Consider the following 27,816-nt stretch of genomic DNA (forward strand, 5'->3'; position numbering starts at 1 on the left):
TTGCCTGTGTGGGAACACTTCTGATCCCCTCTTTCATCCTTCATTTTATTAGGCTTAGTATGCCTTTCAAACAAACAAACATACAAAAAAAACCCCAGACTCTCCATTCAGTACCGTTTCGGATTGAAATTCAGAATTCTTATCCTTTCAATGCCATTTCTGATCAAAATTCATCACTTCAACAGAAATGACCAGGACTGCATTTCCTCACTGCCTTGCTCAACGGAATTAATACTTCCTGAGACTGTGTTTCTCTTCGTCATGATCTCGTCACAGTGGTGGTTTGGGATAATCTCACAGTTAGTTAGTAGATCTATGCTCTTTCTTCTGCTCTCCCTACTGATAATGATATCTGTTCAATAGCCACTTTTAGGCTGTCTTGAGCTTATTCCAGGTGGGAATAAGTGAACTTACTCCAATGCAAAAATGCAACATCAGATTCAATATAATTATTAGAATTACTTTCTTACTAATTTAGAGGAGCCCTTCTAGGACATAATTGTTGAATAGTTTACAGCTTGTTTAGTTTCGTTAGGAATTAATGCAATTATGAATGCAATTATTTTGTTTACTTGGTTAGTGGTAAGGTCTATGAAGATCAGGCTGAATTTGTAATAATGAGTATGCTGTAATCAGATGTGCCAGTCAAACTCTGTATTAATTTCACTGGTTTCTTTCTAAGACTCCTTAACATCAGTGATACTGATAGTGATATATCAGCTGTATGAATAATATTTGCTGTGTGTTCGGGGAGGGGAGAACCACTAGAGGAAACAGCAGTTTCAGTCTAGGATAAGCGTAGAAACCACTGTTTAAGTCTGAATCCAACAGTAGTCTTTATACTGTAACCTGAATAACAGGGGCTGGACCTATCCTTTCTAATCTTACTTGACATGATACATTAATATAGTTGTGGTTATATTCTTATATTTGTTCTGCAGTATCAAATTTGGAAATTCAGTACAGTATTAATAACCATGATCTTGACACTGTGAATGTAGTTTTGTGTCCTGATGTGTGTTTTGTGCCCTGATGTGTGTTTTGTGCTTGGTCCATGTTCATACAATAACTCTTTCTTAAATTTGATTGTGGTTTTGGAAATCATATTATTTCAACATGTCTGCTTATGTGGTCTGTTTTAATAAGATTTGAAAATTTTTTTTTAGTTGCTTCAGTAAATAATATGCCTGCTTTGTTTTTTGCATGAAAACAACATGGTTTTGTAGTCACCTTTAAGTAGATGTTTGCTGGAGGCTCTAATCCAATGCTTCTTCAGAAATTGCATTAAAGCTATGTATTTCATCAAGGTACTATGCATCAGTGTGTTAGTGCTGCAGAACTGGACAAGGTCACCTGCCCTTAAGATGTCTGAAAAGTTGTTTTGACTTGCCAGAAATGTTAAGTGTTAAAAATATTTAGTGCATGCAGTTTGATATTCTTACTGACACCAAGGAGATTATGTAAGTTTTTTAATTAATCTGCTAATGTTCTATGTCATGATGAATGCATAAAGTGGGAAAGAAATGTCAGCAGAATTTCCTGCTTATGAAGATATGTTTTCATGTGATTTGCTATTCATGTGATCCATGAACATGCACAGAAAATGAGAAAATAGGATTCCTGAGACCCTCACTCACCTTGTGTTATCAGCTTCATAACTCCTCTGCAAACGTGGTTAATGTGACCATACTATATATATGATTATATTGTACGATATCATTTCCATCCCATGGTTTACACTTAGGGACAAGAGCTTTGCTAAGTAAACAAGCCCAGATAGCTAATACTGAAGTTATTCCTAATGATACAAATTATGTAGTTGGACAAATTACTTTCACTGATTAAACTATGATTGTAAAAAATTTCAATTGGTCTCTTCCCTTATCTCCCATGACTCTTCCTGCGATCTAGTCCTATGAGGTTTTTTTAATTGAAAACTGAGTTTATTTGCCCTGTAAGAATTTTAGTTACATTTGTTTACCTTTGTTGTTTCCTTTCTTTTTTGAAGTCTACTCTGTAGAATGTGATCCTCCTGTCATTTGTAGCTTTTGCATTTGTCCTTGTTTTCTTTTATGTGGAGTTTTTAGTAGGCTTGTGTCAATTCTGTTGTCACATCTTTATTTTATAGTGCTACTTTTCACTAGGGTACTGAAAAGAATGTAGATTCACCCTTATTGCTGAACAGCAGGTAGAAAATCAGTTATTTGAATAAGTATTGTGTTTTGTACTTTTCTTATTTTTAAATATGCCTAAAATGTAGTGTCTTATTTAGATGAAACATTTGGAATTTATGACTGCTGCAAAATGCATGAATCTTGCTGATGATGGCAATGAGTCATCTAGCGAGAATGGCATTGTACTGATGGTACAATAACAAAAAAGGTCTCTACTGTCTGCTGTCTTTGTATATCTGACCTTGAAGAGAATTAGAACTTGCTTGTTGCAGAAGTTGAGCATCTAATACATAGATGCACCTGTTAGTTCTCGCATATTAAATCAGATAATGTTTATAATGATCAGTGATTCTTTTGTGAATTAAATATTTTCTCTTTCTAGCGATCTGGACATTCAGCTGCATTTACTTGTATTAAATGATTGTCCTTAACATGTGAAATTGCTTATACTTCAGAAAACTGTAACTTTGCACCATTCCCATTCCTTTCTGACATAATTTTCTCTTACTGTTGAATCTTACTTGCAACTAAAGCAATTTCGGTTTGCATTTTATATTCATATAGAAACCATGAACCAGGCAACACCTGCTAGAAAACTGGAAGAGGTTCTTCACCTTGCAGAACTCTGTATCGAAGTATTGCAGCAAAATGAAGAACATCATTCAGAGGTGAGGTCATAACTGCATTTGCTGTAGAAAATGGTTTGTTCCTAGATTTTTTCTCCCCTGATGCGAAGTAATTCTGTCAAGAAACATTTTAGCTTTACTTTCTGACATATGTTTAAGGCAGTTCACATTTACAGAGGAATAAGAGACTTGAAGCTTATGAAAAGTGAAGTGAAATAAAACTCTACTTCAATTCGCTTGAATGAACTGTAGGTTTAGAAATGAAAATTAAAGAGCATAAAATAGAGAAAGCATCTTTGTGCTGGAGGTGGTGAAATGGTATGGAAAACATTCATAGCCTTATACAGTTGTTCCTTCCAACTCTAAATTCACCAACTCTTCACCTCTCATTCAAAATAAAAAGAAAATATAACTGAATGCTAGTTTTCATCATGCTGTATAGATCTTGATTTTAACGTAAAAATGATGATGGGTATAATAATCACATTCACATTGCTCTTCTGTTGATTGGAAAAGTACTGCTTTTAAACTTGCACTTTTTAAAATGGCATTATAAGGTAGAAAAAATAAAATAGAACAATTTCATGTTTCTTACTCTCAAGTCTTTTGCTTCATGATACAGAAACCATAACATTTAGAATATTCAGAATTATAGCACCTTTTATATCAAGGAATTACAAAAATAAGCTTGACCAGGTATACGCAATTGTATATATTATTAACATTTAATTAATAAATACAGTTTTCTAAGGTTCAGGAAGTTGTTTTAGAAATGTTCTCAGAAAACTCAATAAATATTTTTGGGGAAAATATGCAAAGGGATAAACATGATTTAGTATATACAGTTATAAATATGATCATTCAAAACATCTGGTTTTATGTCACACTATGGAATCTAGTTTTTAGCTTACATCTGTCATGTGTGAACTTGTTATAGATGTTTTATCTTATACTGAAGAAACAGCTGTTTCAATGATTTGAAATGAATTCCCTGGAGGTCCTGTTCTACACTATTGTTGCCACTGTGTTACTCCGTAATGATTACTTAATAAAACATATACATTGTTGTCTTCGTCTTCTGAGGACCTGCATTACTGCAGGAATATTAAATTTCTGTGGAAAAGAACGCAGAAGAAACAGATCAAATGATACATGTATGATTAAACATCTCTGTTCAAAGATTACTTTTCGTACTACTTACTTGCAGTCAGAGATGTGGTATTTTTCAGAAGGGTAAATATGTTGCATGTGCCTTCAGAAAAATCAATTCAGCAAGTTTGCAATCTAATGTAAGACTGCTTGAAAAGAATAAAGATAATTTTAAGATTATTTTCCCCTTCATTCATGTAATAAATGTTCACTTTTGCTGAAATTTATAGAGCATGCAGAATTTTAATATTAAAATATATCTGAGAACAAAATGATACATTCCCTACTCAAAACTGAAGATTAAATATGGTGACTTCACATCATAACGTTAAGTAAATGTTCAGTGTTTGATCGTGCAGTTGACGAAAAGGATCAGTAATCTCTAAAATAGTGTATCACATTTTTTAACACTAGATTTTATTTTTTTTTAATTCATAACCCTTCCAAATTTCTGGGATTGCCAAAGGGAAGAGAGGTATGTGATTCCTGATGAACTAAGCATTATTTTTCACTGTTTATAGCATGGAACTGTGCATTGAATGTGTAGCATAAATTGTTCTGATGATTTCTGGTGTTGTATTGTGATATTTGTGTGTCTTTCTAGAGTCTAAGAACTTCAGTCTTCCTTTAATCCGGTCAGTGTGTTTGTTCTCTTAGAATGTGTGTCACCGATTGCTAATTGCCTTTAGCCTGTTTTCAAATTATCTATCCATAATGACTGAACAACTATCCTAGCTGTAGGAGATATTTTTCTGTTCTTCTTCCTTGCTGCCTAAGCAACGATGGGTAGTTCTTGAGAGGGTCAGAAGAATTTCTGTCTGGGTTCAAAGTTTCATTTGCAAAAGGGAAGAAGATGGAAAGAAAATGTGCCGGTTTTCTTGTTTTGGTTCTGCTTTGTTTTGAGTTTTTGGCAATATTTTCTGAAAAGAGTTTTGCTTGCCTAAAAGGGACACCCACCAATGCCTGCACACATTTCTTTTCATCTTTCTTTATTTCTTTGCATTTAGCTATTTTCTAGGGTAAGCAGTCTGTTACTTTAATGAGCTCCCATTTAAACAGGATTTACTAATGAGAAATTTCTTCCAGTTTGAGGAACAAGACTCCATTTCAAACTCTTGCCAAAATTTTTGAAACCTCATCTGTACTTTTCACTATGGTGCCAATCGGCATCCTTCAATCCTGACACTGCAACACACAAAATACTTTTCAGTAATAGCAGAGGATGCTCAGCATGTCTTTAAAACCTCTTGCCAATTCATCTTTTCTCTATTTCCCCCATGTCAAAAAGAATTACAGGCAGTCATCAGAAAGTCAGGCTGCAAAAACATATTTGTAGACCACTTTTCAGAAGTTGTCTGTTATTTGATGCCTTTCAGGCCTGAGTGCGTAATTCTGCATTACCTAGGACCTGCGTTTCAGAAATGCAAGTGATGATTTCTATGACTTTATTTGAAGTTCTGGGAACTCAGCACTTGCATAGATCAAGCTACATATGTCCCATGCAGGTGACTCAAAAATATTCGAATAGAGATATTCAAAATGAGGGGCCCAAGTTTGAAAGCAAAGACATTTTCTTACCTAGTATGTGTAGGAGTTTCTCACTGTCAGATATTTTTGTGAACTCTGAGCAAAACACTCTCAGCAGTATGTGATATTCATCCTATTTCGTAAGCTTGCTTCACCTTCATGTTTAACTCCAGGATCGTACAGCTCCCTCTGATCCTATACTCAGCTTCAATACTGACCTTTCAAAGCCTAGATTTAAGTGACAGTAAGAAGGTACAAGAGTTACATGTGAAGCAGTCTTTAATGTGGAGCTGGCTTTACTTCCTGACACACTATTTTTCACAGATTTCTTCTCTTCTTTTAAGCTAGGATTACCTAAGAATCTAAATTTTTACCAAAGAAAACTGTGTATTCCAACATGTTAAGTTACTAAAGATTAATATAGACATTAGTGAATTTCTAAATATGTATTTATAGCATTTGTGGAAGCAAAACTGGATGCCTTCCTCAGGAGAAGCTGACATCTTTAAGGCAAATATAGGAATTAAAAAGCACTCTGTATCTATTAAAAAAATCCTTAGACTTCAAGGAATAAAATTTCACACTAAAATCATCCCTTCTGATTAACAAATGAGTCCAAAACATATTCACAAGAATTTATTTGAAAAATTAATTAATCTGATTACTTACAGCCTTAGAATTGAATGAAATCAAAAGAAGCATATACAGTAATTTTTCAAGGATGAGGCCTTCATTCTTTTCTTTTCTCCCTGGCAAAAAGAGTTGTAGGGATTTATACTCCTTTTTTGATTTTTTGTGTTACATTTTTGTTCATATCATCTTTCCCAGCATAATCTATCTGATTTCTTAAAGTTTTGATGCAAGGTTTTATAAAACGTTTTCACATTCTTCACTTGGCCTGTTCGTCCTCCCCAGATGAGATAGGACATGAAGTGACATATCCATATGTATTTTGCCATAGATATAACACATCTCTCTTTGCTTTATGACTCGTGTTTAGTAATTCTATTTTGTCATGTTTGCAGGCGTTCGCTTGGTGGCCAGAATTATTGGCTGAGCATGCAGAGAAGTTTCTGTCTCTGTATTCTGTTGATATGGATTCAGCACTCGAGGCACAGCCACAGGACTCCTGGGACAGCTTCCCACTTTTCCAGCTGCTGAATAACGCCCTCAGAAATGACAGTAAGATCTTAAGGTTTTTACTTATTGTGTGCATAAGATTTTTCAATGTGCCCACACCGTAGAAATGTGTTTCTAAGTAATATAATTCTCAAAATAAAAGTGACAGTGCCTGTGATTATGATATATATCCTGGTGCTCCATTTCTTGGAAGTTGAACAGTTTCTCTCTATCCTTGCACCATTTCAGTCCTTACTCTGGCAGTCCCTGAACCATTCAGTATTCACAAATTGCTCAGTTTTAAATCAGTGATGTACAAGCAGCATAATATGTATTTGATATTTCATATTTAATCTATACTGTTTAAATAAAATTGTAGTTAATATTTCCTTCTAATCCTTCATGTAAACTACTTTCAGACTCTAAAGGAATTGTAGGCTTAGCATGAATAGAGTAAGATACACACAACAAATCAGAGGGTTATTTTCACTTGGTGTATTGTTGTATTATTATTTGATTTGGAGACCAAAATTTGAGATAACCATATGATCTTGCTTTTATTTGTCTTTGAAGAGAGGGGTTTTTTTTTATAGTAGTTAAGTGATGCCCTAGGCATGTTTTGTATGAAAGTGATTTTAGTAATGGAATTAAGGAAATTACCAATGAAACCAGAGAAAATGGATTAAGTGTTAATTTAAAAACATTGAATTGCACCTAACATTTTAAGGCATCATAAAGAAAATATATATATATGTGCCATGTTTTATATGTTTACTCATACTCTATTTTAAAAATATGAGAAAATTACCTACTTTTTTTAAATTATTTTGGAGATCCAAATGCTATTTTTATTGAATTATTCAAGTTATTCCAAAATTTTATTTTTTTATTATAAATACAATAAATAATTTTTAACTCTTCCTGGAAAATTCATTTCATTTCTGTGGAAGTTCAATAGCTTTTAAGAATTTTAGCTCCATGTATGGAAACTGCTTGACGGAAAGAATGGAAAATAGTATTCAAGAGCTTTTCTCCAAGGTTACACATATTGCAACTTATATTATTTATCATTGTATTCTTGTTAACCTTAGCTGCCAAGTGTTTATTGAAATATATAGGTCATCTCAGTATAGTACCTGCTGGCCACAGCACCATATCATGAAATGGAGCAACTAGCAAATGTACAATTCACTGTAACACAATGGATGATGAACTTCATGGCGGGAAAAGGGCAAATGGACAGGGCCACTAAACTAAAGCTGAATCTTAAACAGCATTGTTGAAAGTCACTGTTACTGCACCACATTGGATGTGGTCTAGGACAGAGCGAAAAAGCATTAACATCCAGTCTTAGAGGTCTCTTTTCACGAATTATTCCATACCCTGACATTTAGCAATACATGAAATGCCATGTTCCTGATGATTTCTTTTTTTCAAATATTATCCTAGTGAAAGAAAATGTATCTGTTAGTGTTTCCCTTAGTTTGTTTTTAAGATACTCATGAATGTTTCATCTGGATCCGTTGTTGGACAAACTGAAACTACAGAAGCGTATTAAAATTGCCATACTGGTGGTAATTTAAACTGAATTTAGAAGGCTGCTCAGAAGGGTGTAGGAGTTGTTTGATCTTGGTGCAGATCTCATAAGAGTTAGACTCCTGCAAGTTGGATTCTGCATTACTTTAAGCAGGTGTCTGATCATCTTAAAAATCTGAAGCCGATATTCAGGTGTCTTTCCTACCATCTTACATTTTCAGTTTAGGAAGTACATCTCTAGTTGTGATGTTATGTGCACTTAAAACAATTATTTGGTCCCTGAAAGCTGTGGAGGTATTTTACAGTAGTCGTACAAGAAGGATTTGTGGCACCAGTTTTAACTACATTGTTGTTGTCATTTGTGTTCCTTTATGCTTTGGTTCCAACCTGAGAGAAGTGATAGAAACAAACAAGGGTTGTCCTCACATGCAAAGAGGTTGCTGGTAGGCTACTAATTTTTCTTTCCTTAAAAGATTAAATGGATAATAATGCTAAATGATTAAAACAGCCTTAGGAAAGACATTTTATGAAAACTTTCATGTCAAAGCAATTATTAGAAAGATTGTAAAACCTTAACTAAAGGATACAAAATGGCTGCTGTATGAATTGTCACACCTGTATACCAATTTCAGTAATTCCCTAATGGTAATAGATATAGTAAATGACAGTTTCTGGCAAGTGAAAGCCATCTGGAAAATTATACACTTTTTTTCCCCAGAATTATTGGAAAGCAACCATGGAAATTAGTCACCTTTTAATCGGTGGATATGTTAGCAAGTGGCAAGTGACCATGCTACCAAGAACTGATTCCCAAGTGGAACATACCTCAGTGCTTATTCTTTAATTAACAGCCTTTTCACCTTGCAAGTGCATTAAAGCCATTAGAAAGAGCTCCCCATGCTTATATAATCAATTTTACAGTCTTCCAAAATGAAATAAATAATTCTGGCTTTACCCTAAGTGAAAACCTTTTCCTGAAAACTATCACCTTCATAAAGATAGATTTAGAAAAAAAATCTAAAAAGGGAAAACTGGAATGTGGTCTCATGAGGATAAAAAGGCTAGTGTTAATAATTAACAAGGAGAGTGAAGTAGAGTAAATTAGCCATAATAGAGCCCACGGTGACTGGCAAAGTCACCTCTCATTATCAAAAAACTCATTAGGAAATGAAGAGGTGGAAATCCCACTGGGTTATTCTCACTCTCTGGCTATATCAGAGATTACTTTTCAGATTTCTTTCAAACGAAGAACTGTTAGGTCACCATATTGCATATTAGGTTAATCTTCAGTGAAATTTGGAGGACTGACACCTGCGTGTTATTCTATCTCAAGAGCTTTAAATGAGCTCTAAATCTTCGATGCAGGAGTCAGTTTTCACGTAAACCTGACATGAGCAAACTCCTAACAATAAAGAAACAATCTAACATTTACAGCATTAAAGAAAACTTATATGTAAGACTATTTTATAACTATGTCACTAAAATATAATATTAGAAAGACACTGAGATAATGAAAATGCATAGTCTTTGCTATTCAAATAATATCAAATGTGTTATTTTACATAGTATACAAAACATTGTACATGATTCAAGCCATTAAGATGTTGAATTCCACAATTAAGAGTTCATCAGTGAGTCATTGGTGATTGCTTTCCTGTTAAGTCTAACTGAAGAACTACTTAAAACAGGGGATGGATGAGTATGATCTTCCTATCCTATAAAATATTTCAGCTTTTCTGACAAGACCTAACAAGTAACAAAAACTGATTTAAAAAATTACATTTACTGTGGAGGTGAGTAATAGATTGTAGACAAATTTGTTGTGATTTTTCAAAATTTAAAGGTTTGAAAAAAATATTGTAGCTGCTTTTACAGCATACATTTTAATGATCTCCAAAGTTTGTATTGCTCATATACAATTATGCCTGACTCTGTGAAGCTTTGCAGATTTTACAGTGATAACAGTATCCAATATCTCTCTATGATAACAGTAGTATTTTTCCAGAATTGGATATTCGTAGAGGGAAGGAGGACATGGTTGTCCCAGGATTGTGTCTTATTTTCTGTAATGACTATGTTACTTTTTGTCCATGGAGCCTATAAATTATGTTATGAAGGAGCGTGCTCTGGAGGGCAATTTACTTTCTGTAGTTGTTTAATTATTCAGATTAATCAGGTTTTAGTGCCTCAAGACAGACATGTATTAATTCCTCTTCATTTAAGATGGTGTCAGAGGTATCTTTTAGTGGCATATGCCTAGTTACATGAAGTGTCTATATATTTGGCTTATTTTAGATGTTTTTCAATTGTATATTCAATATTCTGCTCCTTTCCTTGCCAAGTTTTCTTTCCAAGTGTCACTTACTGACACTATGTACTGTGCTGTTGTTGTTCAGCATTATTGCATTACTACATTGACATGAATCAGTCAAAACTAGGAGTGTTATAAAGTTAACTCATAATCTTCATTTTCCATCCAGTATTACTCAGTGAAATGTCTGTGTACCTGCTCTAACTCAGCCATGGTACACCTCTAGACAGTCTGATGAAGCTGATTTAGAAAAACCAGCGTGTTGAGTGTCAGCCTCTTGAAAGCCATTGCCATTATCATGGCTAGTGATTTCAAACAGGAATCCTCCAATATGTTTTTTCCACTATTGCTGTTACTAGTAGCAGAGTGGCAAACACCACCAAAGACAGCATCACCTTCCTGCTTTGTTACAGCCTGTGTACCGCTTTTGTACTAGAATTCATGTATAACATCATAGCCCCTATCTTAAACTGCAAGGTGGAAATAGAAAACAATTTGGATTTAAGGTAATCGGTGCAAACTTTATACCCACACCGATAACCTCTCATCAAACCTTATACTTCTCATTAATTGTAGTGGGAATCTTTTCTTAGCTCAGGGACTTAAAATTTTTGCTCAGTGGTATTAGGAGCTGCTTTGAAATCCTAACCTGCTTTCAGGTAAGAGCTACATGTTTTGGTTACTGATACTGAGAGCTAACTCAAGCTGCATTATTGTTTACCAGAATATCCGATAACCTTTTTGACTGAATGGCAGTTTTAGGCACAAGAAAATTGTGCAATAAGCTGTTCATGTCACTCTGTCTTGTAAAGATGAAATAAATTTTCAGCTTGCTTCCGCTTAGTAGATCTCTAAAATTCACTTTTAAAGTATGCTTTCTATGTAAAATACACAACAGTTTGTATATAAGCTGAAACACTTGCAATTTTCACCACAATTTAAGTAACTGATTAATAAATGCTCTGTGGAGGCGGAATGTGATATAAACAGGAAATGAATGGAAATATAAACTTTCTTTTTACAGGTTATTGGGTTATTTTCAACTGCTACGAATAGAATATGGAGCCCCAAGGAAATTTTCTTCTTGAAATTTACTGGTTTTATTTTGAATTTAAAAATATGCCAGAAAATCCAAGTGTTACCTTCCCAAGAATCCTATGGAGAGCAGGGTAATTACAGATTGTCTGACAGAGTGCTAATTTTGTCAGTGGAAAAGAGACTCGTGTTAACCTGTGTTATTCTTCCTTTCCTTTGATTCTGCAGAAGCTCTTGAGGACAGCGTAACACACTGATTCCAGCATAACTCGTAAGCTGTGCCTTTATAAGTAAAAACAAAACAAGCCCCACAGCTTCTGTTGTACACAAGCACAGTACTACTAGTACTCCTCCTAGTAGAGGAGAAACCTCGTTCCAGTGCTGCACTATTAGACTGTCCTTTTCATCTCTGGTCTTTTCTTGTCATTTTAATATATTTCAGCTACCTAATATGTAAAAATAGAGTAACGTTCATCTTCAACTTGAGTATTTCAAGACTTTTTCATCTGGGGATCTGTTTCTGTTCCAGTAATCCGTTTTCCATTAATATTGTCTATGCATTAGCTTGCCCTGGCATAGGCTTTCATTTTGTTGTTTGTGTGAATATGAGATGGCTCATGATGAAGAGAGTGTGGGGTGTCTATATTGACAAGACAATGGAGAATTAAGCTACATAGCTTTGAAGACAAGTGGTAGTTGAGGGATTTGAAGTGTGGCATTTCCTCAAGGATCTCTTGTTTCCCATCTGCTTTGATGCACAGGTGGTACCTTTTGGCAAGATCAATTCTAATCACAGGGTAGAGTGCCATGAGCCTGCGGATGATACTCAGCTATATCACTTACCCCTGTGCTCCGAGTTCTTTCCCTGCCCTGCAGTAATCCTTGACAGAGGTCTCTAGATGGGTAAATCAGAGCTGCCATGTTCTCAGCCCTGGGAAAACAGAATGCTCACTGAGTTGTTGATCCAAGACAGTGCTCTCATGTGTGTGCCCACGGACAGAGGGATCTCTGTGGAGGTGCAGTCATATTAAGAGTCTTGGCATCATTTTGGAAAGTTTCACTTCCCTGCAAAGACTGGTGTCAGGATGTTAGGAAAATTATTCAGCTTTTTAAGTTGAACATCATTTATTGCCTGTGACTTCTTTAGATTTCATTCTGGCTTCGCAATAACGAGAGTCACCCTCCTGCCCATGAGGCTTTATTACTGTAATTCCCAGAGTAGGGCTTGTAGCAGAGCATTTCTGCAGTGTGCTCAGAAAACAATAAGCTACAAGCTCATCCCTTCAAGTAACTGTGATTGCCTGATTAATGTCAGTCCTGCACTGATTCACTATAAAGCAGCAATATTGACTTAATTGACACAGTTGTATTCTTGTTGTTGTTCTTAAGCTCAAAGTTGCCTTGAAAAATCAGCCTAATATATATCTTGATACCAGTCACCTTTTGCTTCTCAAAGGTAATGTTCATCAGCTGTTTACTGTGAAACCTTTGTGTTAATATCCAAATCCTTCTCAGTTGCTATTATTGATGGTCACAGATGCTGCAGTTTTCAGATATATAAATATAGAAAAAATAACACTGTTTTGAGTGCCTGATATACAAATAATTATGCCAGAACTAGCTAGTTAACAAGTAGTTCTATGAGCAGTGTAAATAAGGGAGCATGTTTGTAATGGACTCATAGGTGCTCTCAAGGGTGGATTCTCAAGTGTTTAATAAGAGATGAGCCTATGCTGCTGCCTTTTTCTCAGTGGAAACCCTAATAATCTCTGCCTGCTACATAGTTGCCTGTTTCCATGAAACTCCATATATCTGATATCTCCACCCCTGTGTGTAATATGGTTGAAATTAGCTAGCAGTTTCAAAGTTCTTAGTGAGAGGCAGATGAACAAAACCAGAGAGAGCTGATCATATTAGTATTGTCTCCTTGGTTAAAAGTGATTGATACATAATTTCCCATTACTCTACAAGGATGTTTTCAAGAAAATAGTCCTTGCTTTCAGATCATTGTGTTCAAGGAAAAAAAAAATGTGTCCAGACATTCAGCATTAAAGGGACTTCCTTGCAATACGAGTAGCAATAGGGAACTGAAACTTGATGACACATTTTCCCCATAGTCTCCATCTCTCCCAGGTTCAGTTTGTGGTGGACATCAATCAGGAATGGAAGGCAGAGGAGTTTCTGGAAGTTACAGGAATTATTTTTATGTTATATGTGGAGTTGTACCAGTAGTGGACCAAAAGGGACTGTGATTTTATGAGGTGGTTTCTGGGGTTTTGAGCCCTATGATCCAGCCTTTTTTTCTTAGGAAGAGGAGGAGATCTCCTCAAAATGTGGTTGTGGTAACCATCCAAATCAAATGAGAAGCCTGGATGCAGGAATAGGTGGGAAGAGAAACCCACAAGAGAATTTAAAACAGAATACGGGTGGGAGAAAAGAAGGGCTACCAAAATCATAAAAATTCCTCTCTGTATCTCAGCTTGCCTGTATGTTTTCCATGTACACATGGGAATATTCTTGTAGGTCCTAATAATAGTGCTGGATTAATTGGTGAACACAGACACATTCAAAACACGAAACTGATATACTCACTTGGTGGGGCAGGACATTAGTGTGCTAAGAGTTAGAATTTGCTAAGAGAATATTTCAAGGAATACAGGGACAGCCAGTGGTGGTGGCAAACTAATTTTCAGGTTTTAAGCATCTTCAGTTTGCATTGTGTATACAGTGTTTCATGCAGTAAATCCCATCCGTGAAGCAGGTACTTTTCTACTGCTTATAGCTACTTTACTTTTCTTGAGTAATATGATTCATGCTTATAATATGATCACCAGTCAACTCAATTTCTTTCGAAAAGCAAGAGAATGCCTCTAGGTGTGTTGTATGTCAGCTTTCCTAAGCGCTTTAGGCAACTAGTTTTCAGGAGTTCCTTTAAATAGTTACAAAAATACAATTGCTGTAAAGTTGGAGATAATCACACCAGAGAATTAGCAAACTTCCAGAAGGGAAATCTAGAGTTAGCAGCCTTTAAAATTTTGCAAGACAGTTGAGAGGGCAGAGGACAGGCAAACTTGGCTGCTGAGGCTGTTTCACATGAACACAGACTGGCTGGGAGGTTCTTTTTGTGGGGTTCTTGATGAGGCTTGTGCACATGTCAGGATGGGAAAAGCCAGGATTGTGGTGGTAAGCTCTGGCCTTTGACATTTTTATATGGGGACATGCATAGGTATATCAGGACATGTTTTCTATTCAACAGCTCATTGAATGTCCTGTGTAGCTATAGGCAGTGATTCAGGACTCTGCCAGCTCCTAAGGACACAGAGCAGATGGGTAAACTGTTCTTATTCCCCCAAACACTCATACGTCACATGTTGCCTTTTTCCATTAAGGAATCTGGAGGAAATGCTGTATACCTCCATAATTTTTGCACATAGCCTAGTGAGGCTGGAATGTTTTACTGTAACCTTTGTTCTTCTTAGCGTAAGGGGAATAAAAATAATTGAATGACATTCAAATACTATTTGTTTGGTTTGTTTTTTGTTCTGTGTTGGTGTCCAAGTATCAAACAGAATTGCTGAGGCTTAGATTCAGCAAAGTATATTACTAATTTTAAGAAGATGCAAAAGTGTTCTTGTTTAACAAAGAACTTCAGTATGTGCCTAGTTTTCGTTACAGTGACAGTTTAAGATGTACTGCAGTGTCCTCATGGAGCACTTAATTTATCTTTTATGAACTGTATTTCCTACACAAGCTGGATCTTGTTCTTAAAATGCTTTTGGGTACTAAAACATTTTAAGAGATACTTTTTCCTATAGCAAAATAAAGTAGGGAAAGGCCTGACAGTTTTTATTTGTGTTTTGTTTGTTTTTAAAGCGTTTTTGTGCAATGGAAAGTTTCACAAGCACCTGCAAGAAATTTTTGTTCCCATGGTCATCCGCTACATCGATCTCATGGAATCATCAATTGCCCAGTCCATTCACAGAGGTCTTGAACAAGAGTCATGGCAACCTGTGAAGTAAGTGCTTTCTACAAGCTTTGAACAAAGCACCTGCCTATAGCTTTCTGTCTAATCAGGTGTTCTCCCCCATTGTCCTCTAAATATTCTATATTTTATTGTATTCCTACATTGTTTATTTCTTCACAGGAGCATCACCAACAGTCTTCCTAATGTAGCTCTTCCAAAAGTTCCAAGTTTGCCTCTTAATCTTCCACAAATACCTAGCTTTACTACACCAACCTGGATGACTTCTTTGTATGACTCCACGTGTGTATTCTTCAATAACCTTCTGACTGTATGTCAGCTCTGCATGGCCTTGCTAGTGTTCTGTGCAGCTGTATTTGGATTGCATGGTGTTTATGATCCCTTAGTTGGAAATTATTGTTTCTTGAGAGTGAGCCAAGCATGGACTGTTAGTGAGTTGCGCTTTCTAGTGCATTAAAATGTAGCAGTCTTAAACCTGATAACTTAAAAAATCAACTTGGCAAAGGTCTGTCATAGTATGAATGGTGTTTATTACCCTAAACAACCTAATGCCTCTTCTGAATTAATAAGCAGTCGAGAACCTTTTGGGTAATTGATTTTAGATTGTGGTTTTGTAAAGTGAGGCAACCCATCATATTTTTGCATGGGTTTGATTAACTCATTGTATATTGGTTCTGAAAATCATTGACTGCAAATATTGTCATTAGATTAAATATCCATGTTACAGGAAAATAGTAAAAGGTTAATAAGTACCCAGAATAGAAGTACATCCATTTCTTTGTCGGTTTGAAAAAATATGTATTTCTTCTTGATTTCTCACCAACACTTTGGTAGTCTTTTCTTAAAATAGTAATAAAAAAAAATAGAGCAGATGTGCCCTGTTCTGTGGGAATATTACCATAGTTACAGGCCAGATTTCTGTGTGAGGACACATTCACATACAATAGAGAAAGGCTCAAGAAGAACCTTATTTTAGCTAAACTTGTGTTAGGGAAGGATGAATGTGAAAGACTTCAAAAAACACACGTTCAAGATGCAAAGCTTGATAATATGATTTCTAGCCAACTATTGTCTTTTCAAGTTTTATGATGGAGTTAAACACTCCTAACAAGCACTCAGATCCATTACTGCAAAAGTTCATAGAATCATACAATACCAGGTTGGAAGAGATCATCTGGTCCAACCTTTCTTGGCAAAAGCGTGGTCTGGACGAGATGGCCCAGCACCCTGTCCAGCTGAATCTTAAAAGTGTCCAATGTTGGGGAATCCACCACTTAGAATCATAGAATCATTTAGGTTGGAAAAGACCTTCAAGATCATCGAGTCCAACCGTCAACCATGCCCACTAAACCATGTCCTGAAGTACCCCGTCCACTCGCTTGTTGAATGCCTCCAGGGATGGTGACTCAACCACTTCCCTGGGCAGCCTGTTCCAATGTTTGACAACCCTCTTGGTAAAAAAATTTTTCCTAATATCTAACTTAAATCTCCCTTGCCTCAACTTGAGGCCATTTCCTCTTGTCCTATCTCCAGCCACCTGACAGAGACCAGCACCCACCTCACTACAGCCTCCTTTCAGGTAGTTGTAGAGAGCGATAAGGTCTCCCCTCAGCCTCCTCTTTCCTAGACTGAACAGCCCCAGTTCCCTCAGCCGCTCCTCATAAGACTTGTGCTCCAGGCCCCTCACCAACTTGGTTGCCCTTCTCTGGACACGCTCCAGCACCTCAATGTCTTTCCTGTAGTGAGGGGCCTCCCTGAGGAGATCATTCCAATGGCTGATTGTTCTCATTTGGAAAAAATTTTCCTTTTATGTCCAGTCGGAATCTCCCCAGGAGTAACTTGTACCCATCACCCCTCATCTTTTCCATGTGACTCCTTGTAAAAAGGGTATTGATAGCGTGTGCTCTGCCAGACTTCTGGCACTTCTCTGTTGAATATTATGATTGTTATTCTGCTGCTAATTCCCCTAAAAGTTGACAAAACTCCTCTTAATCCTTGGCTTTGGTAGCTTTTGTGTTTACTATAATAATGCTGCGTTTCTCCTGATGTGCTTATGCAAGTCATTTCAGCTTTGAATACAAACTAATTGGTCTTCTGCTACTCAAATTCCTTTGTGATATTCCCATGCTTTTGAGGGTTAGGTTTTTTTAAAAAAATAGCTTTCAGTTAAGAGTTGTTATAATCTTAGATGTGGTCTTCTTACAGTCTGTATTCTAGCAACCCCATCCAGTAAAAATCACTTGTATGTATTTAAATTCATGTATTTTGAATATTGAATTTATAATTAATATATAATAAATATGGATTCTGGTTGGAGGATTACAGTGGTAGATCTTTCCTAAATGAAGGTTTTGGTGTAGCAATAAATTCCTAGATTGTATTGTCAAAAAATGTGCAAATATAGTGAAATTCAGACATCGGCTCATCCCCCTTGCTCATCTTCTGGTATTAAGGTTCATGGTGTGTGTGGCAAAGTATGCATAACTTCCTAAACTAATCAGTGAGGTTTTCAAAGGATTTGGTGAACACTGAGGTTCCTGTGTGCTGTAAGCACTTGCCAGCAGTAGCTGTCGCTCTGCTGCTTCTCAGGAGAAGTGGGGGCTAGCGGTGTCATCATTGTAAGGTCCTCATCCCCCTTTCAGCCACCTCACACATTCGAGAAGGGGTCTGCCAAGGTGCTGGTTCCGTTGTAGGCACCTCTTTGTGCTTTTTTTTCCCTAAATGTAGAGCTTTGAAGTTGTCTTTTATAAAATGCGTATAAATTAACATTCAAGATTGCAGGTAGTATTAAGTTACCTTTGTAATACTGTGGAATTCAGGTAGTATTTTAAGAATCAGCCTATCTATGTCTTACTGAAGAGCCAAGTAACTTCTCAGAATGGCCATGTGTTGTATTTGGATCAAAAAAGAAAAATGAAGGCACTGCAAGCCAGTTATTCCTCCTCCCAAGCTAATGAGTTTCCTTTTTCCTGCTGGTTACGGTGTCTCAGCTTCTGTCAGAGGAAATGGTTTACTTTCACTATTACATGAAAGAAAGGAGGAGCGTTTTATTTCCCCCACTTCTCCCATCCTGTCCTTTTCAGGAAGAATAAAACTTCCTCTTTCTAGTTAAATTGTCCAATGGGAGTAACCAAATACCTAGGCTCCAATACCTGTTAAGCAAAACCCAGTGCTACCTGTCAGTTTTCCCTTTTGGTGTGATGAACACCCACCTTAAGTGGACTAGAGCGACATACTGCATCGTACATAGAGTCACCAGAGGCACCTAAACCAGGAGCCCAGGCCCTGCTTTGTCAGTCATCGCAGGTGGCTCCTTCTCTCCACTGACAAGTCTTTCTCTCCCAGTCCACTGTGCTCCCTCCTCCTGGCCACACAGCTGATGCTTTAGCAAGAAGATGACTACGTATATCACTAAGTTGTGCTGGACTTCTCTTTTTCTCTTTGAAAGTGATGATTTTGGCCAATTAATCATTATCAATTTGAATTACACAATGAAGAATCTACAGGCAAAAAAATGAGAAAAAGCAGTCTGTGAGCCAGCTAAGTTATAGTTAAATGTTTACCAAGAATGCCAAGTCCTGTGTCTATTTTGTCTGCAATAGGAAGAGATTTCATATTCTCCAAACTTTACTAATGTTCATGTTCATGCTCTTATGTTCAGGTCTAAGTCCATTCATATTCAACAGAGCTGTTATGTGCCTACCTAAGAACTTTTGCTGAAGAGAAAGAAGTGGAAATATGTTCACAGTTAGGTGTTTCTTTGTGTGCTTTACAGATGAAAACAGATTTTCCCCTCTTAAAAGTTGCTGCAATTCTTTTTAACGTTACTAGAGAAGATTATTTATGGTTTTTAATTAACTGATGCTTTTTTTTTCTTGATCACATGTTTTGGAGCAGTAAATGTATGCTGCTTATAACAACACTTAAGAAGATCATTACCTCATTTTCAGTTGTTTTGGCTTAACCTTTTATTATTGGGCATTGGAAAGGGAGATATGAAAAGGGGAAAGTGTTAGGAGTAGTATGTTTTTCTTGATTGGTCTCAGGAGAGGACAACTCAGAGGACACCTTGGCTAGACCTGCAGAGCACTGTGGATTACTGTTCCATTTGGCTGAAGACAACATCCTTAAAGAGCAAAAAAGTTTGAATATTCTGTAAAAGCTTCTAATCAGCCAGAATGAAGGGGCGGGGGGGGGGCTTACTTAATTCACATGTACTACTTTAAATTGCATTTTTCTTCCATTTCATAGTTTAAATTTAATTTCTCTGCCTCTTCTGGACCTGGCCTTTCAGTTAGATTTGTGGGTGATTTTAATTGTTTATGGTTTAATTTATATATTATTTTCAGTGCAGACATGACATAGATTCACTGACCAAAAATATTGTAGAAACAGACCTGAGGTTGTGTGTTGCTATCTGGTGCTGGTCTAGAACATCAGGTTCAGCAAAACTCAAGGCTGGGGAAACATGGAATAAGATACATGCTTGCAGGAGAATAGTCCTGTCTCATCTTCCAGCCAGAACAGGCAACATCAAAGGAAATGTGTCAGCTATATTCTTCCTGCTATGGCTCAGCTATAACGAGTGACGAGAGGGACCGGCTGGAGCAGTCACAGTGCTCTGGTTGTGATATGAAGGGATCTGATCTGGATGTGTCTGAGCTCTCCTGCTGGACCTCTCTGTGTGTTTGTGCATGCTGAATAAGTCAGGAGGCCGTGTTTCAGCGCTGTTTGGGGGAGTTGCATCTGTAGTGCTGCATACGTTCCTGTTGTAGTGCTGGCCTCCAGTAAAGTGGTAGGAGGCCATGGTCTGCAGTTTTAAGGATGGGTTTTTGAAAAGTATAGCCATAGGACTGATGGAAGAGTGACATTTAGCTGATCTACTTTCTGTGGAATAAGGAATTCTGAATATAGCTAGTTCCTATTGAGCGTTCTGGAAGATGAATGTATATTGTGGGCCAAATTTCTTTTCTTCCAGAAATACTAACATACAGGAAGAAAGAAGACTCGAGAAACTTGTTTTGCTTGCTTGATCCTCAGGTTGCCTCACTCGTGAACTAAGTAAGAGGAACCATGAGGTAACTCTGTCCCTAATATCTGTGAGGGACCGTACACAAGCTATATACCTGCCAAAGTTCTGCTCCATCCTTCCCACTCATCTGCTGGTGGAAAATACAGAGATGGGGCTAAGTGCCATTCACTCTGTAATTATTGAAAATCCTTTTCTGTTGAAGAAACTCTCAGTTGACTTTCTGTGCCCTGAATATACGTCTTGAGGCAGCATAAAGGAAGTAGAGCTGGAGCTTACAAGCTGAGGGCTCACAAAGGACAGAGCTGGTACCCTGTTTTGTAAATAGTCCTAAACACTAATGGGTAGTAACTCAGTAATAACCTTAAAAAAAAAAGTAATTGCAGTAATTTATAAAATCACCATCATTGCCCTTGGTAAATTCTACAAAAATGGAAGCCAGCTGCTTTTGAATCTTGTGGTTGATTGAGCATGTCCTTAGATATTTAATATTTCTCCTTATTTTCATATCCCAAGCTACCCTATGGAGTTTCACATCTAGGCAAGAAATGATATATTCTACATCTACTCTGGAGTCGTGTGTGTGCTGATTTGCAGCCAGTGTGCTTTATTAGTGGACTGTCTGACTAATTGCTACTGCTTAGGTAGCTGGCAAGCCTAGTGGGAAGCTGCCTCTCTCAGCTGTCAGTGGATAAGTGAATTACTTAGGAGGCTGTGTGCAGCTCCCAAGTTTAATATTCTGCAGGGTCGTGGAGAAACATTGTGTCTTGGACCTTTCTTTGCTGTGTTCAGTATGATGCAAGGCATAAAGCCATAAAATAATTTAGGTTAAAATGGCCCTCTGGAGATACCTGGTCCACTCTCCCAGTCAAAGTGCGACCAAATATGAAGTTAAATTGCCATTAAAAAAAAAAAAAAATAGGATGGGCATAATATTTGCCTCTTTTAATCATTGGAAACCTTCTCTTACTGCTGTGACCTGATTAAAAAGAGTGGACAACTAGATAGTACCTTTTGCACAAAGAACTAGTGCTGAAAGCTGAAGTTTTGACCAGCAAAACAGTGGAGTTTGTGCTTAATTTTAAAAATATAGATAACTGTACTGAATATAGTTTTTAAAGAAAGAATACCAGTTCAGTTTCCTGGTACAGTAATATTATTCCATTAATTAGTTTGAAGTAGCTTTACCATAGATGTTCAGATAAAAACTTTTCAATAGCCAAGAATGTCTCCTGTTCCTTCACAAAAAAAAAAAAAAATGGTTCTGGAATTATGGATGTAGATTCAAACGCTTTGGTGATTTGATTCAAATGCAGGACTTTGTCCTGCTGCCAGGAGGAGGTAAAAACTGAGTTTGGCTCTTCTTCATATTACACTTTATGGAGTATTAAACCCTGAAGTGACATAACCAGCTCCTAGTAGGGAAAGCGAATCTATAGACCATACAACCACTTCAGGGTATTGAGGTATGTGCTGACAATTAATACTGTTTCTAGTGCTTTTACTGAATAAGGGCCAGGAAAAATCCTAAAATGCAAATAAAACAAGTATCTGGTACAAATAGCAGTAACAAGGTGATTGAAATCACAATTTTCTGCAGCATTTAACAAACAAATTAGGTGTTTGTGTCTGGATGTGGAACTACTAAGAAATAGTTTCTGTTGTAGCACTTTATTTTCCTTCCCCATCTTATTAGTATAATACGTTAGTCAAATTCAAATGCCATTGGACAATGATGAATAAAAAAATGAAGAATGGGAGCTCAAAATTATATGAAAAGAGAATGAATGAATTAGCATTTCTCACAGAATGAATTAGTGTTTCATGAACCTGTGTCTATTATTGCATTTATTATAATTGTGAAACTTTATTCGGTAGTCTAATGAAACCAAATTAAGTGGCTACCAGGGAGTGAACGTGCATAAGAATACATTGATGTTATTGAGAGCACATTAGTCCTCCCGAGTCCTGAAGAATTTCATTTGGAATTCCATTAGGCAAAAAAGAAAAAACTATGGAAGAATAAAAAATGGTTACATTGTATGATCTGATGATGAAAAATGGTAGTTCTCTTTCTTGAGAAAGTATGGTTTGTTTTCTAGAAAATATGTGTTTTTATCAACTGTAATATATATACTGAGATTGTCCCTGTTTCTGTCCCTATATAATTTGTCTTGTTCTTTCATCCCAGTCATCTCAAAAATTGACTTAGTCACTTTTGAATCAAATAATGTGTATAACATAGCATTTACAACTTCACTCACTGCCAGTGTACACAGCAGGTGTAATGAAATCTTCAATATGTGCTTATCATATAACTTAAACAGTCTAACAGGATTATAAACTTTCTGAGAAGTTTTGGTGGTTTGTTATTTCTATTTCTTAATTAAACTTAGCGGTGTCTAAAAGTGCTCCCTATTCAGGTCCAACCTTAACAGGTAACGTCCCTGTGCAAGTTGTAACCTTAGCAGTCCCGTGGGCCTTTTCCCTGTTTCTGCTGTTTTCTTTCAGGAGCACGTACAATGTGAAATTAACAGTTACTGTTTAAAATAAGTGGGGAAGATATGCATGATGTCAAAAAAGCCTGTCTAAAGCCGTGGAATATCCTGCTATGCATAGTGAAGATACCAAAACTTGCACGATTTAAAACCAAAGCCGAAGTGGGGTCGGTCGCTCAGAGCCAGCCTTTTCCCTAGGCGGGTGCCCCAGCTCCCAGTGTCACCCACTGCCCAGCCCTTGCTGGCTGGCCCCTTCGCCTGGCCCGGCAGCCCCTTCGGCACCGACACAGCATTGCAGAAGACAGCGATGGCTCCGAAGTCGTGGTACCCTTAAGCAGCAGGGCAAGAGGGCAGTTGGGTGGGCCTGGAAGGTGATGGGGTGCTGTGAGACCAAAGCAGTGCTCCTGCTGCATCCGTGCTGCCTCTTCAGAGCCCGGAACGTGAGCTGTGCTTCGCTTCACTTCGCTTCACCACCCAATGTCTTGGCTAACCTGGAGCGAACCGGTGGTGGTGCTGCTGTCTGAGGGGTGCTCTAGGTGGTCAGCTATTAGACGTCCTTTCTATTTTTTTCGTTTGTTTTTTAATCTGACCCTGCTCTGTCCTGAGCACACTCGGCACTCACTGACTCCTTCCATGAGAGCTGGGGTCACTTAACACTTTGATAATTATGTTCTTTTGTCACGAGGCAGAAGAAAGAAAATGGCAGTGGTGACATACTGAACTATTTGCATCTGAATTGGGACTGTCAGGCTGAGTTTTGGTTGCTTGTGTCACTAACATCCTGGTATGCCATGCTGCATAGTATAACTGTCCTTAAACAATAACCTAGGCATTGCAATACAACATGAAAATGTAGTTAATTCACGATGACCGTGGAAGTGTAACTGTAGCTACTGCTAAAATTATCCTGAAATTGTTATATCTTATCACAAGCAAATGTCTTTAAATCTAGCAGTCGGTTCAGGGTGGAAGAAGAACTTTAAAATTACGTGGACAATCTGAGATGACATAGAGCCATATTAGTCCCCTGTTTTGTTTGTGCACAAATTTCTTTAAATAGTTTCTGTTCTCTTTTTTTCCACCAGGATCTGATGTTATTCCCTCAGTTAGAATTAATGAGCATTTATCAAGGGACTATTTGTCTGGGTATCTCTTTTACAATATTACTACTAGCATCCTCATTTCTTTGGTAGGCTTATTACCAGAGTTATGAAGGCAAGAAAACATATGTGCAAAGTTGTCACTGTTTTGAAAAGGTCCTTGCTAATTAATAATACCAGTATCCTTTATTTTTCCTGTCTTGATCTGAAATTTGAGCTACTTCATTTTCCATGTTCCCCAGCATCCCATCTACCTCCCTGGCCTGTCATATTTCTCAGCTAACAGATGAGAAAACTTTACTTTTTTCACCCTAATGGGAATTATTTTAAATTTTCCATGACCGTTTTCACGTTCTTGGAATAAGAGCAACTGCGCTATGAGATACAGTGAAGTGAAGCGGGAAGATGGTGTGATAAGGAAATCTTATTACTCTAGATAATTCTATGGCAACTGGGATAGACACCCATACATTTATCTTCTGTTTCTTGGGGACTTTGTTTTGTTTTGTTTCTTATAGCAATGGCTCAGCTACATCAGAAGACCTTTTCTGGAAACTGGATGCTCTGCAGATGTTTGTTTTTGATCTTCACTGGCCAGAACCAGAATTTGCCCACCATTTAGAGCAGAGACTTAAACTCATGGCCACTGACATGATAGAAGCCTGCGTTAAAAGGTACAGTTGAAATGATCAATTAAAAATTGGGAAAGATTTGAAAATTAACATAGGAACAGCCATACTGGCTTGCAGAGGTACATCTGTACCAGAATCCTGTCACAGGAATCAGGGCAACTGTAAAGAGATCATGACTTGTGTGTATTTCCCAGCATCTGGCAATCAGCAATTTGGCAACGTCTAGGAAATACCAAGGACAATTTCTGCATATGTTGTGAATAGACCCTTGGAACTAAATAAACCAGATCTCTTTTCTATTCCATGTATGTGGCAAATATTAACAAATCTCAGAATTCTGCTAGAAGAAATCCTTTTTCTTTTTGTACATTTCCCTTCTCAATACTGTATTATTCTTTATGTTCAGTTAATAATACTACTTAATTTGTCATTATTTTAGAGTACTGTCTCTAAGAAATATATTACAAAATAAAGAGTATACAGCATTTCTGCATTTATACAATAAACAAAAGAAGGCTATCTGTAAGTTATCCAGCTGAAACTAAGTTTTGTATTGCTAAGCTTCTGGAAATTATAGAAGACATAGTGGTGTTTTTTCTTGAGCTGTATCTTATAGTTATGGGTATATTCTTCTAAATTAAGCATAGGTTATCTAAAAAGATCTCTGCCATAGCTTTCAGTACATACCACTGAGTTTAGAAGAAATATCTGTATGTCTAGAAAATTTACAGGGATCTCCTATTAGGTGCTTCTGAAGCCATGATCCCACATACAGAGAAAGCTCAGTCCGGACACATGAAAATACTGATTTAAAAAAAAATAAATAGAAGACTGGGGAAAAAATAAAGAAAGTTTGTAGACAATTTAATAGTTTCAATCAGAAAATATATGACATTGATAAGGAAGGCTAAAGAAACAGATAAGCTGTAACATCCACTAAGTTAAATCTGATAACCTAGTATTTTATTATTTTCTGTTAAATGTAGTAGGAACAAGGAGAACCTCAGGCTTAGTATGTGAGCCTGTTGCTAGAGCTACAGTGAGGAAATCATGGTAAAAAGGGCAGAAGCATTTCACAAACATTTCTATTTGATTTTGGAAGGGGGGGTGATACAGTGAATGCAATAAAAGTTTAAGCTCTGTAGCAAAGGAAGATATGAGACAATATATACTAAAATTGAAGTCATGTAAGCTTACATCCATCTGTTCTAAAGAATTTGGTGTAGAAGCTCAGTCAGCTACAAATATCTAACAAATCTTAGAAAAATGGTGAAATCTCAAAGGACTGGAAGACTATCAGTGTAATCTTAGTCTTAAAAACCATAAAAGGAGTAGCATTGAGATGCAGTAATATATTGATTATATTGATTTCGAGCCTGGAAAAAAAATGAAAAAAATCTTTACACTGGGACTCTTATCAACAGGACTAATACAAACATGTATATAATTAGTACAAGTTAAAATAATTTAGTGAAGAATGAATCTTTTCAATTTGATCTTACATCTTTTTTGAAGATTATTACAGATTAATGTGGGAAAGGCAATTGTGTAAATATAAATACTTGGATTTCTGCTGGGCAATAAATCTAATGCCACATGTTGTCATTATCTAAAACTTTGCAGCATACAGATTTGACTGTGTGAATTTTAATGGCACACACAAAATAGGTTAAAAATGGTTCAATGCCAGGATCACAACCAGAAGCTGAGAACAGAATTATTAACACAGAGGCATTACAAAAATAATTCCTTATGGATTGGTTTTTGGTCTGAGATGCCAATCCTGACATCTTTGCTGCTTGCTTTTGTAGAGAATAAGAACATTCTGATGGCAATAAATGAAGGTTTAATTAATATTACAGAATGATCCTAGTGTCAATACATAAAATGTATTAATATTTTAGAGTTAATACATAACGTACTAGTGTTAACACACTAAGTATGTTTTAGTGTGGTCAAAGATACCATACGTCAGGTAATAAAGTAAGTAAATTATATATCCATCGGATGGACTGTTTTAGATGGTAGCAACTCAGAAAAGAATGATGGAACTATTCTATTATAACTTTTAGTGTGATACAAATATGATCTATAAGACTTTCTAAAATAGAAATAGGATGCTTCTGTTTCCATCTTCTTAAACTGTTGTGTCAGTTTCTGGTACCCACATTTAAAAATAAGTGTGGAAATAAAACATTACTTTTATATTTATGTATTCTGAACGATTATAATTTATTTCAGTGACATTACTCCTTATTTACACTGGCGTGAGAAGAAAATAGGGTTTTTGTATTATCTATTTCCTGATACATCTCACTTTTCAATATTAATATTTGCTTAATAATAAACTTCTTTTTTTCAATAAAATTCTCTTTTCTATTAAAGCCAGAAGAGGATTTTTTAATTATATTTCTTAGAAGCAAGCATTTGGTATGATAAACCGCATTTTAACATAGAAGAGCTGGAAAATGTGGGGTATTTTCATTGCTTTAAATTGTTCCTAGTCACCATACAGGGAAGCATATTGTTATCTAGTGGAATACTTTTATTATTCAACTGCATTAGCTGAAGCAGTGCAGAACCTTGAGATTACCATCAATGCAATTGTTTATTGAATGGGTGGATTTTCTGCACTTACAGATTTTTATTTCTAAGATGTCCTCACGTGCATGTACATTGTTAAGCCAGCATGTTTAGTAGGGTTTATACATTTGTACACTGGTTGTTCAAAAGTATCAGAGAGACTCATATTATGAATTGTGTTTTAATAAACAGAACAAGAATTGCATTTGAACTCAAGCTACAAAAGACAAACAAATCAACGGACTTGCGTATCCCTTCTTCTCTGTGTACAATGTTTAATGTCTTAGTTGATGCCAAAAAACAGACAGCTAAACTCTGCATACTGGATGGGGGGCAAGAGGTAAGTGGAATTTTGTATGTTTAATTCCTATGTTCGGTTCATCTGAAACATCTCACACGGCAGACAGTCCTTAAGTAGATTAATTTCAAACTAGCTGAAATGTGTCACGTAGCTCTGTTTGTACAGGAACGTGCATAGACTGCTCCCTAGAAGCATCATGCAAGACACAGCCCCT

General features: G+C 36.6%; 1 protein-coding gene across 22 annotated transcripts in view; it reads left to right on the forward strand.

Annotated features, from left to right (window-relative positions):
* CADPS2 (calcium dependent secretion activator 2) overlaps positions 1-27,816 on the forward strand; it is a 322,654-nt gene that overhangs the window by 252,145 nt on the left and 42,693 nt on the right. For 7 of the 22 annotated variants that reach the window (XM_030014988.2, XM_030014991.2, XM_030014992.2 and 4 more), the window contains 7 exons: positions 2,739-2,842; positions 4,416-4,424; positions 6,502-6,658; positions 15,351-15,492; positions 15,622-15,741; positions 24,605-24,760; positions 27,494-27,641. In XM_030014988.2, the coding sequence (XP_029870848.1) occupies positions 2,739-2,842; positions 4,416-4,424; positions 6,502-6,658; positions 15,351-15,492; positions 15,622-15,741; positions 24,605-24,760; positions 27,494-27,641 (836 nt within the window). The remainder of the gene's footprint in view (positions 1-2,738; positions 2,843-4,415; positions 4,425-6,501; positions 6,659-15,350; positions 15,493-15,621; positions 15,742-24,604; positions 24,761-27,493; positions 27,642-27,816) is intronic. The other 15 variants (XM_030014990.2, XM_030014994.2, XM_030014995.2 and 12 more) reach the window with 3 other exon arrangements.

This window comes from Aquila chrysaetos, chromosome 5, assembly GCF_900496995.4.
Source record: "Aquila chrysaetos chrysaetos chromosome 5, bAquChr1.4, whole genome shotgun sequence".
Classification (NCBI taxonomy): Eukaryota; Metazoa; Chordata; class Aves; order Accipitriformes; family Accipitridae; genus Aquila; species Aquila chrysaetos.